Source organism: Enhydra lutris, unplaced genomic scaffold (assembly GCF_002288905.1).
Source record: "Enhydra lutris kenyoni isolate GAN:26980312 unplaced genomic scaffold, ASM228890v2 scaffoldscaffold1, whole genome shotgun sequence".
Lineage (NCBI taxonomy): Eukaryota > Metazoa > Chordata > Mammalia > Carnivora > Mustelidae > Enhydra > Enhydra lutris.
The window spans coordinates 46,683,761-46,696,873 of record NW_019154085.1 but is presented as its reverse complement, the minus strand read 5'-3'; the positions used below and the strand labels follow the sequence as shown (position 1 = coordinate 46,696,873).

The following is a 13,113-nucleotide window of genomic DNA, read 5'->3' as shown; positions in this document are numbered from 1 at the left end:
TGCTCCTAATGAGCACCTCCTAATTTTGAACTTCTTGTTAATTATGACATTCAGAGATATGTGTCCACACAAAAGCAAGAAAAAATTGGATGCCAATTATCCCCAAACCTGGAAGTTTCCATTGCCAATACTTTGGTGTGTGTGCTGCCAATCCCATCTGTGTCTGTGTACACACACCACGCACATCACACACGCTGTCCGTCACACCCTCCCACACCACCCGCCACACCACAGACACGCACCACGCGCCACACAGCACATACCACGCGCGTGATGTGGGAGCGTGATCGGTATATTCTAAACTTAACCACCCATCTTTCTATGCTAGGATATATTTTTCTGCAACGTAATTTTCCCCAAATGAAAATAGTATTTTTATTCTGATGATGCATGCAATCTACACCCATTGTTAAAAAAAGGACACAATAAAATAAATGAAAACTGAAAATCCTCATCGTACTGCTCAGGAACAGATCCCCTGAACAGATTAGATTGTAATCTGTGCCCAGGTGCACACCAAGTATATCACACGCCCCTATGCACATGCACACATGTGTTTTCATGTGTCCATTTGTTTTTGATTAAATGGCTCCTTCTGTGATTTTAACCTGCCTTCCTGGGGCACTGCGTGTGTCCTACCATTTTCCTGGAGGAACAGAGGCACCGGCCCACCACCTGCCCCACTGGACGTCTACTGTCTCAGGGCTCACTCGTGGATGGGACACACACACACACACACACACACACACCTCCCACCTAGTTTTCCTTTGGGCAGAATTCACAGAGGTTGCATTTTCAGGTTTTAGGAGTGTTCCCATAATCATCTTAGCTTGCTTGCTGGTGAGGCCAGTGAGAGTGGCGCCCCCGGGACACCTGGTCCGTAGGGAGCATTGCCAGGAGCTTCCACTTTCCGTCTTCCGGGGACTCACGCAGGAGCTGAAGGTCCTCTCCACACACGGATGCGGGAATGTGGCATTGAGGTATTTCCTCGGGTCCCTTACTGGAGACGCCTGCCCTTCCAGCCTCCGGAAAGCTCTCTCCAGACCCTGCCGCCCTCCCTGCAGCCTGTTTCGGGGAGGACCTTCTCTCCCTTTGAACTTTGCTACGTGGAGTTGTTCACTCTGTTGTCAAATCCATCTGTCCTGTCCTTCAGGGTCTGGTTTGCTGGCAGATTTAGGAAGCAGTCACCAGACTAAGATTATACAAGGTTCGATCAGATTTTAATCTTCATGCATTGTTTCACTTATAATTTTATAGTCAGCCCGGAATTACTGTGTAAGATCTGAGAGCCAGTTGGCAAGAACTCCCCACGGGGCTAGTGTTGACTGAATCCCACTGAGGGGCAAGTCTCCCAGGGATGCTCCAGGCTGTGGCTCCTGCAGCCTCGGAATGCCCTGTCCCCGCCATGGGACAGTCTCGCCAGGGCTCCGTGTCCCTGCGGAAGACGCTAGCTGTTACTAGGTGCTTCTTCAGATGACTTGATTTGGCCTGTTGGGTTCAGAAATGTCTTGTTGACACTTTGTAACTATTCTAATTGTTTAGTGTGATTGGGAGACATGTGGCATCTTCAGTGGCTTAAGGCTTCCAGGCAAGTCTGTGCTGTCCCTGTCCGGTCGAGTCTGACAGTTTCCTGAGCAGAGGCATCCCCACTGGCTGCTCTCCCTGTCTCTCCCCACACCATCCCTGGGGAAGTCTGCTCAGCTCTTCCCAACTGGGCCACTTCCAGAACCTCCTGCCCCCACCACCAAGGCCCTCCTCTCTGTCCCTGCAGCCAGCAGAGGCTAGCCCGTGCTGCTCCTGCACTCACTTGTGTCCCATCCAAGTCCCCTGCATGGCTGCTCCCCTGTACCCATAGCTCACTGTCCCCCTTAGGACTGCTCCAGCCCCCCTTTCAGCCCCCAACTGGCCCTTGCCCCTCAGTCCCTGTGGCTCTTCCCCTCCTGTTCCCAGAAGGCCACTGTGGAGTCCTCTCCAGCTTCTGGGTCACAGGAGCATTGGGTTGTTACCCCTGACTGCCATGCTCCCAGCTCCAGAATATCATAGACTAGATAACTGGATCCCTACCATGCGGGAGTCTGCGTTCTAGAAGGGAGAGCCATCCTGTGGGACAAATGCCTCCTTGCCAGACTCCAGCAGGACAGGAATGGTGCTTCCAGCAGAGTCTCCCGGGCTGCGAGGACGCCAGCTTGTGCAGGGCTCCTTGGGGCCAGGGAGGGGTGGCCCCACCAGGAGGGCACAGGCCCACCTCCCTGCATACATGCGGGTGGGGGGTGGGGAAGGGCACAGGCTCCACCTCCCCCGTGCCCCTGGGGGTGCACAGGCCCCATCTTCCCTCCTCCCTGTGGGCCTGGGGTTTCCCTGGCGTCCATGGCACCGAACCTGGCCCCGGTTCTCTGGGTTGGAGCCTGTGGCTCCTTCTTCAGTGGGAAGAAGCCTGTGGCTCCTTCTTCCCTGTTGCCAGTGGCAGTGCGGCAGCCTTGTGTCTACGCGGGATGCTTCTAGCCGGTTTCTTGAAAGGATACAGGCGCTACATTTTAGGGATTGTACACCAAAGTTAATCATCCCGGCTTAAATCTTTTCCTCTGGACTTCCCTTAACTTACTGGTCTGGGTGCCTTTGTGTGTTTTCCCTTCCATGTGAAGCGCCCCCGCCTGCCCACCCCCACCCGTGGCCCCTCTGTCATCCAGAACATTCTGTTCCTCAGGAATCCTGCTGCTTGTATCTTGGGAATACCCGGACCCAGGCGCCTCCTCCCTGGGCCTTACAGGGCGCTGGGGCATTGGGGTGGGGGTGGGTGCTGTGCGCCTCATCACCCTGCTCTGTGCCAAGCTCTGTCCGGGGTGGGGGGAGGGCTGTAGGGAGGCTGGCCTGGCAGGACAGTACTGTGTCCTCCCTGCGGTCCAATCCCCCCCACGGTGGTCCACGGAGACCCCAGCCAGAGCAGGGCGCAGCCAGCCTGTTGCAAGAGCAGTGGGCAGCTGATCTGGTCTTCAGAATCTCCGTGACCAAACTGTCTTTACTCCACTTGGAGCCAAGGCCCAGTCCTGCCAGAGTGTGGATCAAGGGGTGCCTGTCTGGCCACCTGTCCTGGGGAAAGCTGCAGCACACAGCTCTCTCCTAGAAGGTTCTGTGACGCTGAGTCCCTCTCCCTGCTTCTGCTCTGTGAGCATGAGGTGTCCCTGAGGCTCTGGGGGGACCCGTTTCCTTCTCCTCTGACCGTAGTGTGTGCAGCCTGTTGGCTCCCTGTGAACATGGAGTTGGGGTCACTTGGGCCCTGTTGCAGAGTCAGGGTCCCACTGTGCCCAGGTCAGGCCCCATGCCAAGCCACCCCCCCGTCCCCATGCCCCTGCTTTGTGGGCTCCACTGTCATGGGGAGCTGGCCTCCCTGGGACTTGGGGGTGTGGGAGGACAGCAGTGGGGGTGTGCACTCAGAGGGGATAGGGCACAGGGCCTGGTGACTTGTGAGGGCCTACTCACCTTGGAATGGGAACGCCTCAGCAGACCTGGCACAGAGGTCCGTCTGGGTGCTCCCCTGAGCCTCGGGACCGTGAGGGCAGGAGTGTAGGCCAGCCAGGCAGTGGTGTGGGAAGGATGGGTGCTCCAGGGGGAACCTGCTGGGGCAGGGGCAGAGCACAGCATGGAAACACCCAGCATGTGGGGGACACCTGTGGGGGATGGGCTGCAGAGAACATGCCCTGTGTCTCCAGGAGCTGTGGGAGAGCCCTCAGGGTGGACGTGGTCAGCGATGGAAGTTGTACTGGGGGTGGGGTGTGATCTCACGGCTGGTCCTGCTGTGGGGAGTGCTTGTGGGAGGAGGGGGTGGCCTATAGAACAAGGAGTGGATTGTGAGACTTCCTCCTGCTCCGCTGGACTGTGGAGGGGATGTGTGTGTGTGTGTGTGCATGTGTGTCTGTGTTCATGTGTGTGCCTGTGTACATGTGTTTGTGCATGTGTATATGTGTCTCTGTGTCTCTGCATGTGTGTCTGTGTGTACATATATGTCTCTGTGTCTGTACATGTGTCTCTGTGTGTCTGTGTGCATGTGTGTGTGCACCTACACATGTGTCTCTGTGTGCGTGTGTCTGTGCAAGTGTGTGTGCATATGTCTGAGTGCGCATGAGTCTGTGCATGTGTGTCTGTGTGTGTGTGTGACTCTGTGCACGTATGTCTGTGTGTGCATGTGTGTCTCTGTGTGCATGTTTGTGTGCAGGTATATCTTTGTGTCTGTACATGTGTCTGTGTGCATGTGTGCACGTACCTGTATATGTGTCTCTGTGTGTGTATGTCTGTGCATGTGTGTGCATATGTCTTTGTGTCTGCGCATGTGCCTCTGTGTGCTTGTCTGTGTGCTTGTGTGTGTGCATGTGTGCATGCATGTGTGTCTCTGTGTGTGCATGTGTGTGTAGAGGGTAGTGTTGAGCAGGTGGAGTGCTGGGTTAACAGGGGGCTCATCCAGGCAGCTCCCGAGGGCTAGGTTTGTTGAGGCTGGTCTGGGATTAGCCCACCCACCTCCTCTCTCCCTGCCACTCCCCCCTTTCCTCTGGCTTGGGAGTGTGCCCAGACAACCCCCTTGCTCACCCATCCCCTGACCCTTGCTCCTGTCTTCCTGAACCTCTGGGCTCTACTTGGTCACTCACCTGGGCCCTTGGCACCCTCTCTCTGGTGGGGAAAGACATGCCCTGCTCCCTTCCCGGGTGCTAGGAGGTCACTGCCGGGTGCAGGTGAGCTGGGGCAGGTGGGGAGCAGGACGGCAGATGTGTGTGGGGTGCCCTCGGTGACCAGATGTGTGGCTTCACAGCTTGGAAGTGCCCATGGCTCCAAGGGACCTGGCCTACAACAGAGCCCGGCTCAGTGGGGGAGCAGTGGGTCAGGAGGGCACTGGAGAAAGAGGGCCTGGCAGGGGGTGGGTGAGGGATGCTCCGGCTGGGGAGCCAGCGTGCAGGGCCACGGGCACACGGCATCTGTGGCGGTGTGCTCTGGAGAGGGCGAGGCCCAGGAGGGGGAGCGAGGGCTTGATGGGCTCCACTTGGATCAGGGGAGCCCACAGGGCCAGGCAAGGATGAGGCATTTGAGAGGAAGCCCCATCCTCGGGGTGTGAGCGGAGGGCCAGGGCTGGGGAGATGGAGGGACTGGGCTCGTTGCTATGACCCCTTCCTGGGCCCTTGGGAGAGCGGGTGGCACCCTGAGGGGAGGCCAGGTGAGGTCAAGGAAGCCTTGGGAGGAGATGCCCAGGTAGCCAGGAACAGAAGTGATCCAGGGCGTCTGAGAGAGGAGCAGCCCGAGATGAGCTCAGGATGGAGAGGGACGGTCCGTCTGGAATGTTAGTGATGGACTCCAAGGGCCTGGAACCCACAGTTGTCAGGGTTCCACCCAGAATCCAGTGTTCTGTGACCTCCGGAGGGACGGGCAGTGGGGTGGCCTGGTGGGTCACAGGAAGGACACAGACAACACAGGGCCAGGAGCTGTGGGTTCCTTTCCTGCCACAGACTGGAGGCACCCCCCACCCTGTCGTTGGGAGGCAGGCACTGCCCTGTCCCCTTCCTTGGGCCCCGGCTGCAGACTGACCACAAGCCAGTGTGTCTGGCTTAGTTTTGTTTGTGGTTTGGGTTCTTTTATTTTGAAGAACCCACCTCTCCCCACACTTGAAAAGCTTCACAGCCCCACAAAACCTGTATCTGGGCTGGTTTCACCTTGAACATCTTAAAAAATCCACAAAACAATACAAGGATCCCTGACCTACCACCACTCGGGTGGGACACCTGTCCTCACTGATGTCCACCCTGAGCTGTGCTCATCCCATGCCTGGTTTTTAAAGAACTGGAATGAGAGGCAGCCAGCCCTCCACTCCTGTCCCCTTAGATGGTTTCACTTTTCCTTCTTGTGTCCCTAAAAGGCATGTGGGACTGCTTTCTATTGTAAGATTTTACACTGCATAGCGCTTTGGAAAATCTCTTTCTGCGTTCTGATGATAAGGAAAATTGAGCACTTTTTCATATGTAACTAATTATTTATCCTATTTATTATTTAAAGATTTATTTATTTGAGAGAGAGCATGGAAGTGCGTACACACAAGCGGGGGGAGGGACAGGAGAGAGAGAATCCCTGACTCGGGGCTCGGTCTCAATTGCATGACCCTCAGACCACGATCTGAGCCGAAGTCGAGTCAGATGCTCAACTGACTGAGCTGCCCTGCCATCCTCTTTATTATTTCTCTGGCATTTGGAGTCCCGTGTCAGGGATTGGGCTCCATGGGAGTGGGATTGCGGTGCATGTTCTCGCTGGGATGGCTCTGTTCTCGAGTGATGTGTGCCATGGCCTGTGCTTTCGTGTCTGGTCCATCTTGTGCAGGACGGAACATTGGAGTGGCCACAGATGCCCATGGCGTCCTTGCGGCTTGAGGCTCTTTGTCTCCAGGGATGCTTGCTGTGCCCTCGGGTCATAATGTCCCCTTGTCTTCTCTGTGCTTGAAGCGTGGCTTTCCACAGTTTGCTTCTTAGTCTGTCCCCAGTTCACATGTTGCTGGTGTAAGGTAGGGGACTGCTTGAACTTCGCCATGTAGCTAGTCGAGGGCCCCCCACGGGTTATTTTATGTGCCCTTCTCGCCCACCCCCTGGCAAGCCCTTCATCTGCTCCCCTCCTCAGACTTGCCTTTTCCAGAATTTCCTCCAGAGGGACTCAGACAGGCCTGGTCTCTGTAGCCTGGGGGCTGCACTCAGGCTGCCAGCCTGTGGGTGAGGTGCAGGGGGCTTTCCTTTCTCTGAAACAACCAGCTCACCGAGCCCCTGACCTGCCTCCCTGCCACAGCTGCCCAAAGGCATGGAGCTCCTGCCAACCTGCCTCTTGTGTGGGCCCCACCTCCTGTGGGGTCCTCATTTTCTGTGGGGAGGGCCCTTGCTTTCTGTGGGGGGCTCTCTACCTCTTGTGTGGTTCCTGCCTCCTGTGGGGTCCCCATGTCTGTGGGGTCCCTGTCTCCTTTGGGGGGGTCCCCATCTCAGCTCTGGCTGATGCTTTTCCCAGTCTGCTGTTTTCTTTTAAACAATGGGCTTGTTCTAACCCGAGGGCTTCCGTCTCTCTGACCCCACACAAACTTCTGTAGACGGTTTGTCCGCCAACCTGACGCTCTTGGGCTCTGGCTCTCAGTGGTGGGTGTCTTTGGGGCATGCTGTAATTTTTAATTTAAGTTCCCATCATGGGTGATATGGGACTCCTTCTCCCAAGGGCCTCTTACTCTGCCTGGGTCGGGGAATCCTGCCTGATAGGGCTGAGGACCCAGTGGGACTCCGCTCTGGGGAGATGGTTTCTGGGCAGAGCCCTGCCCGGCAGCAGCGCCCCGCCCCCCAATACTCCGGAGCCCCAGGACGGCTACTGGCTTTGCGGCGTTCCTTGCCTCGTGCAGTGTGCAGCACGCAGAGCTGTCCGCCGAGCTGTCCACAGGGGCGGGCTCATCGCTGTGAGCATCATAACCAGACATTTCCTGGTGTTTCCTCCCAAGGCTCACGCTTGATTGGGACAGTCTGTCTGGTTCCCACTGCTGCTGCTGTGTGGTTTGAGGCTCCTGAGAGGTTCCTGGCTGCCTCGCTTCTTTGCCTTCCCAGGTCGGGCCCGGAAATGGGTTTCTGCTAGAAACCGTGCAGGGTCCTGCTTGCATTTTCAGGCCCCGCAAAGGAAGGAGGGAAGCATTTCCCTTCACCGAGGTTGCCCGTCACTGGGTCCTGTCCGTCCGTGCCCCGTCACCAGCCCTACACCCACCCCCACCTTTGACTGATTGGACCCGCGACTTGCCACCTATCTTGTTTCCTGCAGGAGCACAGGCCCCCAGTTCCAATCCTTCCACGTTTACTAGGAGATCTGTTGTCTACCCTGAACTAGAGCTAGCCCTTTGATTATACGTGCAATTTCTGGCCAGAGGGCTTGTCTCCAGGTAGATCAAGGGCTTCCCTCCAGCCCTGGTCTCCTGGAGGGAAGGAGGACATGACTTCCCACGCATGTGTGCATGTGGAGCCCAGCACCGGCCTGCCCGCTGGAGGGGCTGGCTGCTCTTGGCTGCCAGCAGGGGCTGGTCCTCATGTCTGCGGCCTCCTGGCTGTCTCCAGGGGAATGAATTGGGACCCAGAGCCAGGGAGCGGCCTCTCCCTGACCTGGTCCCCACCTGCCCCTGGCTGGTGCTGGAAGCCCACCTCATTTGTGTCCTTCCCCCACAGGGAAAACAGAATTAGCTGTGTTCACAAAGAACTTCCAGAAGTCCTCAAAACACCTGGGCAAGAAGGCGAGCCAGAAGCCTGAGCCCCCAAAGCCACCAGGCCGGCCGAAAAACTACTCCACATACAACCAGGAATGAGTGTCTGGTGATCCACGTGTTCCGTGGACTCTGGAGGCTGTGTCCCAGCCCGCCCAGGGAGGGAGGCCGTCCCCCAACCCCACCCGCTGGGAGGAGTTGGACCACCCTGCCATCCCCTGGCTCTAGGGTGGGTGGGCTGGTGAGCCCCTGGTCGCTGCTGGGCCACAAGGAGCCGCAAGCCCTAGAAAAGCCTTGTTTTTCCCTCCCAGGGCATGTCACCCCCCACCCCTGCACAGGGGAACAGGGTCCTGGCCACTGGCTCCTTGGCACATAGGCCCACGGAGGAGAGGCTGTGCGAGGCGTTTCCAGGCAGACTAGCATGGCCGCAGTTCCCAAATAAAGTGACCTTGCGGCAGCTCTTGCTTCCGGGCAGAGGGTGGGGCTGGCAGTTTTGCCCCGGGTGCAGGCCCTGTTCGGCCCTGGGGACAGACTGGACCATTGGGATGTCCAGACAGGCCTGGCCTCAGAACCACGCGGTCCCCACGCTCTGGCCTCCTGGGTGTCTTGGAGATTACTTGGAGGAACTGGAAGCTTCCCGGGGCTGGTGAAAGGATGTGAGTCCAGAGCAGAGAAGGAGTAGACAGCAGGTGGGTCCTGGCCTCCTCCTTCTCCCAGGCACTGTGTGAGCCCAGGGTGGGACGGGGAGACCCAGACCAGGGGTGCTGTCTGGGCGCAAGAACCCCTTCCACGTGCCTTAGTCACGTCCTGCTGTGTGCGGCCCAGGGGCATGCACCCGCCCAAGCTGTGCAGGAGGGGTCCGCGGCAGCCATACAAGCTCTCCAACCTTTTATTCGTACAAGGACTCAAGAGCATAGGACGCCAGTTGACACCGTGCAGCAGGACACAGCAGACCTGGCTACCACCTGGCTGGGGGCTGTGCTGGGCCGCCTCTGCAGGGAGACGTATAGTGTAGGCCCCCGACGGGACAGCCATGTGCAGCCATATGCTGCCATCCAGGCACGCAGGCAGCCACCGCCCCAGAGACCCTGAGAGTCCAGCTGGCCCTCACCTACAGGGAAGGAGGCCCCAGGCCCTGCCCCCCGGCCTGGCATGAGCAGGGTTACTGTGGGGTGGGAGTGCCTGTGGGAGTGTGCTGCTCGGTGGGACATAGGCTGGGGGCCCTGGCCAGCATGGGAGGTGAGGCAAAGCAGCGCTAAGTGGCCTTGTCGGGCCCTGGTGCTGGTTAGGACTGCTGTCCCTGGCCACAGTGGCTCAGCATCCCACAGACCCTCGAGGGTCCTCTTGCCTGAGCCCTTTTCTGGCGGGGTCCAGCCCCCTCCCCAGGGCCCAGGGCAGCTGGGGCCAGGAAGGGAGGGAGGGAGGTCCTGAGCCTGGGGGAGGGTCTGGACAGCCCGAGTGAGCAGGGGTGGCCCCCAGGTCCGGGAACCCCCAGCCCTTCTAAGCTCTGGGAGGAGGAGCTGAAAAGCAGCTCTGAGTGAACAGATGGAAAGCGTCTATGAATGTCTGTACGTTTGGAAAAGCCCTTAACTATCAAAGCCCCCCAGGCCCCTACAGCTGGCGGGGTCAGGAGGGACCCAGGTGGCCCTCTGGCTCTCGGGGTCAGGCCCCCTGGCCGAGCTGAAGTTTCACCGGCCACCCAGATCCTCTGGCCAGGTGTGGCCTCCAGCACTGCCTGCATCACCTGGAGCTTGGGGCCCCGGGTCTGGTGGGGATGAGGCAGGAGCATAGGTGGGCAGGCCCTCTGCACAGTCGTGGGGCCCTGTGTTCAAGGGGGTGCCCATGTCTGCGGAGGGCCTAGCCTGCTCTCCTGGGGAGGCCAGGATCAGCACCCCCAGCCCCGCACACAGGTCACCCAAGAGCAGTGCCCAGAGGGGTGAGGCTGTGCCCATGGCGGCCCCTGTGCACCCCAGGCCTTTGCAGCTGGTCCTTGGAGAGAATGAGGTCCACATGGACAGTCAGCAAGGGTTCCAGCCCAGGTAGAACTCTCCTGGAGGCTGAGGGGCTCGGCGGATGTGTGTGTGTGTGTGATCACGGGGGCCTGGCTGAGTCGGAAGGTTCATGCATAATCTCAGGGGTCCGCTCGCCCCTAAATGGCAGACACCCCGCTGCCCTCCCGGGGATCCTGAGGCACCCAGGGCTGGGCCTCGGTTTCTGACACCTGGAGCCCAAAGTTCTCCGTGGGAAGAGGCAGGAGAGGAAGGCACAGGCTCGCTCTCTCCAGCGGGATGCTGCTCAGGGAGCTGGGGGGAGAGGCGCAGGTGGGCAGGCGGGAGGTGGCCACCGGCATCCCCCAGATCCCTGAAATACATGGCTTTTGGGGACATTGTTCCTGGCTGACCTGAGGGCCTCCTACAAAACTAAAAGCCAGGGTGGCCGGTGGAGCCAGGAGGGAGGGCCAACGCCCTTGCCCCCCACCCCCTCCAGTGCAGTCACAGAGCCGGGGTCCCTCACTGTCCCTCCCTGTCCTGCCCTGGGGCCTCTAGGCCATGGAGAATTAAATATCATCTGTTCTGCGTTTTGGCAAAGTCAGTTCTTGGCCTCGGTCCCTGGGGCCTGGGGCAGTTACCGCCACGTGGGGCTGGCAGCTGAGAGGACCAGGGCGAGGAGCAGCAGCAGCAGGGACACGCAGGGCTGGGGGCAGCTCGCAGCCGCGGTCTTCTGGCCCTCCCGTTCCGACAAGCCGGGGAGGGCATGAGTCAGGGTTGTCCGTGAGCTGGAGCTCTTCTTGCTGACCCTCCGGTCACAGAGGTCGTCTGGGCAGCTATCACCACTGCCCGAGCCACTGCTGTCGTCACCTGGGGAGGAGAGGATGCTCCAGTAGGCCTGCCCTGCCATGGACCCTGAGCACCAGGGACCCAGAGCCCAGCCTCCCGCCATGGGGCCCTCCTGTGCTCCACCTGGACCTGTCAAGTCCTGATGGACATCCTGGCCAGGCAGCTGTGCTTGGGGATATGGGTGTCTGTGTGTGTATGGGGGTGCCTGGTGTCCATGCCCAGGGAGCAGCAGCAACCAGAGCCACCATGAGGGCCCAGGGGCTGGGAGGGACCCTGCTCTGTGCCCTTCCCACACACCACCCTGTGGCTCCCAGTCCCTGGGGCCCCGCCCGCACTGGCGTCCTGGAAGTCCACGTCGTTGCCACTGTAGGCGCCGCGAAGCCGATTGGTCATGACCTTCAGCTGCATGATCTGTTGGCGGACGGTCATGTCGGGTTTGGTGATGTCCACCTCCACCTCGGGGTTGTTGATCTGATTGGCCAGGCCATCGCCCATCACTTCTGGGAGGTACCTGGAACGGCCGAGGACAGGCCCTGGGTCACTGCCTGCTCCCTGCAATGGGGTGCTACTCCGGCATGCCCTCCCACTTCCTCTCCTCCTGTCCAGGTGCTGGCAAGCCTGAGACCCCCGCAGCCTGTCGGGGCTTCCAGGAGCCCACAGAGCATGGTGTGGATGCACCGAGTGGGGCGCACGCCACTAGGGGCTGGCCCAGGCCCTTGTCTAGGCTTCCCGTGTCCCACTGCATGCCCGGCGTCAGGCATGGCCCCATGCACATAGCACTTGGTGACATAGGCCAGATGAGGGGCCTGGATGAGGCTTCTGAGGCCAGCCGGCCTATGGGCAGCTGGGCAGCACCCACCTGCCTTTGGCCATGCCGTTCCAGCAGCGGTCATCACTGGCGCTGCTCATGGCCAACTTCTCACTGCACAGCACACCAGGGAGGCTGATCCAGAAGTCTTGGGCATCCCGGAGCTGCACCTTGGCCTCCGAGACCTGCAGGGCAGCGGCCAGGCCATGGGGAACCCCGCTCAGCATGCCCTCCCGTCCCCTGCCCATCCCAGGCCTGGCCGGCTGAGGGCCGCTCACCAGCTTCTCCAATGCGCCAGTGGGAGGCTTCTCCTGTAATACCAGCTTGCCCGGGTGCCACTTCTCCTCGGGCCCAGAGCCCTGGGGGTTCACCTTGGGGTTCCCACAGCCCTGGATGACCTGGGGGAAGACCATGGGGGTCCTAGAGGGGCACAAGGCCAACTCTGGGCTGCCCCGCCATGCCCGCTGCACCTGCCTGCCCACACCTTGGCTGTGAGTATGTCCTTGTTGTCCTGGAGGGCGTTGATGGCTTCTGCCAGCCACAAATGCACGTTGCCGATGACACTCTCTGCTCCCGAGGGGCCCCAGAACTTGTCAGTGATGAGCACCATGGAATCTGGCCCAAGTATGAACACACGCACAGAGAGCATTTTGTAAATATGCACGCTAGCTACCTCACGTCAACATGCTAGCTCATGCACGTGCTGACACACATGCACGCCAGCCCACCAGGCGTCCGCTCACGAACACGTTAGCTCTTATGTGTGCTGGCTGGTGCATGCACGCAACATGTGTACGGAACCTCATGTGTGTGTTGGCACGAACTGCATTGGCCTACCATGTGCCTGTGCCAGCTGACATGTGCTCAGACCTCATCCTAACACGCACGTGTGAGCACACGTCAGCACACGTGTGTGGGTTAGCCGTGCCAGCACACGTTAGGGCGTACACCGGCTGGCCTCTGGGCCTGCTGGTACACCTTCCGTCAGCCATGTCTGCGCACACGTGCAAATGTGCACGAATGTCAGCCCACTACGTGTGCCACACGTGCATGTTAGTTCAGGCATGGGTGGCCTGCCCTAGGTCACAGGTGTGTTGTATGTGTGCACAGCGGGGCACTTGCTCGGGGGTGGGGAGGGGAGAGAGGATGGGGAGTCATGACCCCAGAGGGCTGCATGCCAGGTAGCAGTTGGAGTCACGCTCTGTTCCGAATGGCCTCCCTGTCCCATGACT

General features: G+C 59.5%; 2 protein-coding genes across 2 annotated transcripts in view; one reads left to right on the top strand and one right to left on the bottom strand.

Annotated features, from left to right (window-relative positions):
- The window catches only part of LOC111142289 (ankyrin repeat and MYND domain containing 1), a 41,608-nt gene extending 33,270 nt beyond the window's left edge, over positions 1-8,338 (top strand). The window contains exon 17 of the mRNA XM_022495350.1: positions 8,202-8,338. Coding sequence (XP_022351058.1) covers positions 8,202-8,338 — 137 coding nt within the window. The remainder of the gene's footprint in view (positions 1-8,201) is intronic.
- An 853-nt stretch (positions 8,339-9,191) lies between these two features.
- The window catches only part of LOC111142233 (glypican 1), a 28,302-nt gene continuing 24,380 nt past the window's right edge, over positions 9,192-13,113 (bottom strand). Inside the window, exons 5-9 of the mRNA XM_022495276.1 lie at positions 12,366-12,496; positions 12,160-12,279; positions 11,933-12,066; positions 11,409-11,584; positions 9,192-11,094 (exon numbers count right to left, since the gene is read on the bottom strand). Coding sequence (XP_022350984.1) covers positions 10,862-11,094; positions 11,409-11,584; positions 11,933-12,066; positions 12,160-12,279; positions 12,366-12,496 — 794 coding nt within the window. The 3' untranslated portion in view covers positions 9,192-10,861. The remainder of the gene's footprint in view (positions 11,095-11,408; positions 11,585-11,932; positions 12,067-12,159; positions 12,280-12,365; positions 12,497-13,113) is intronic.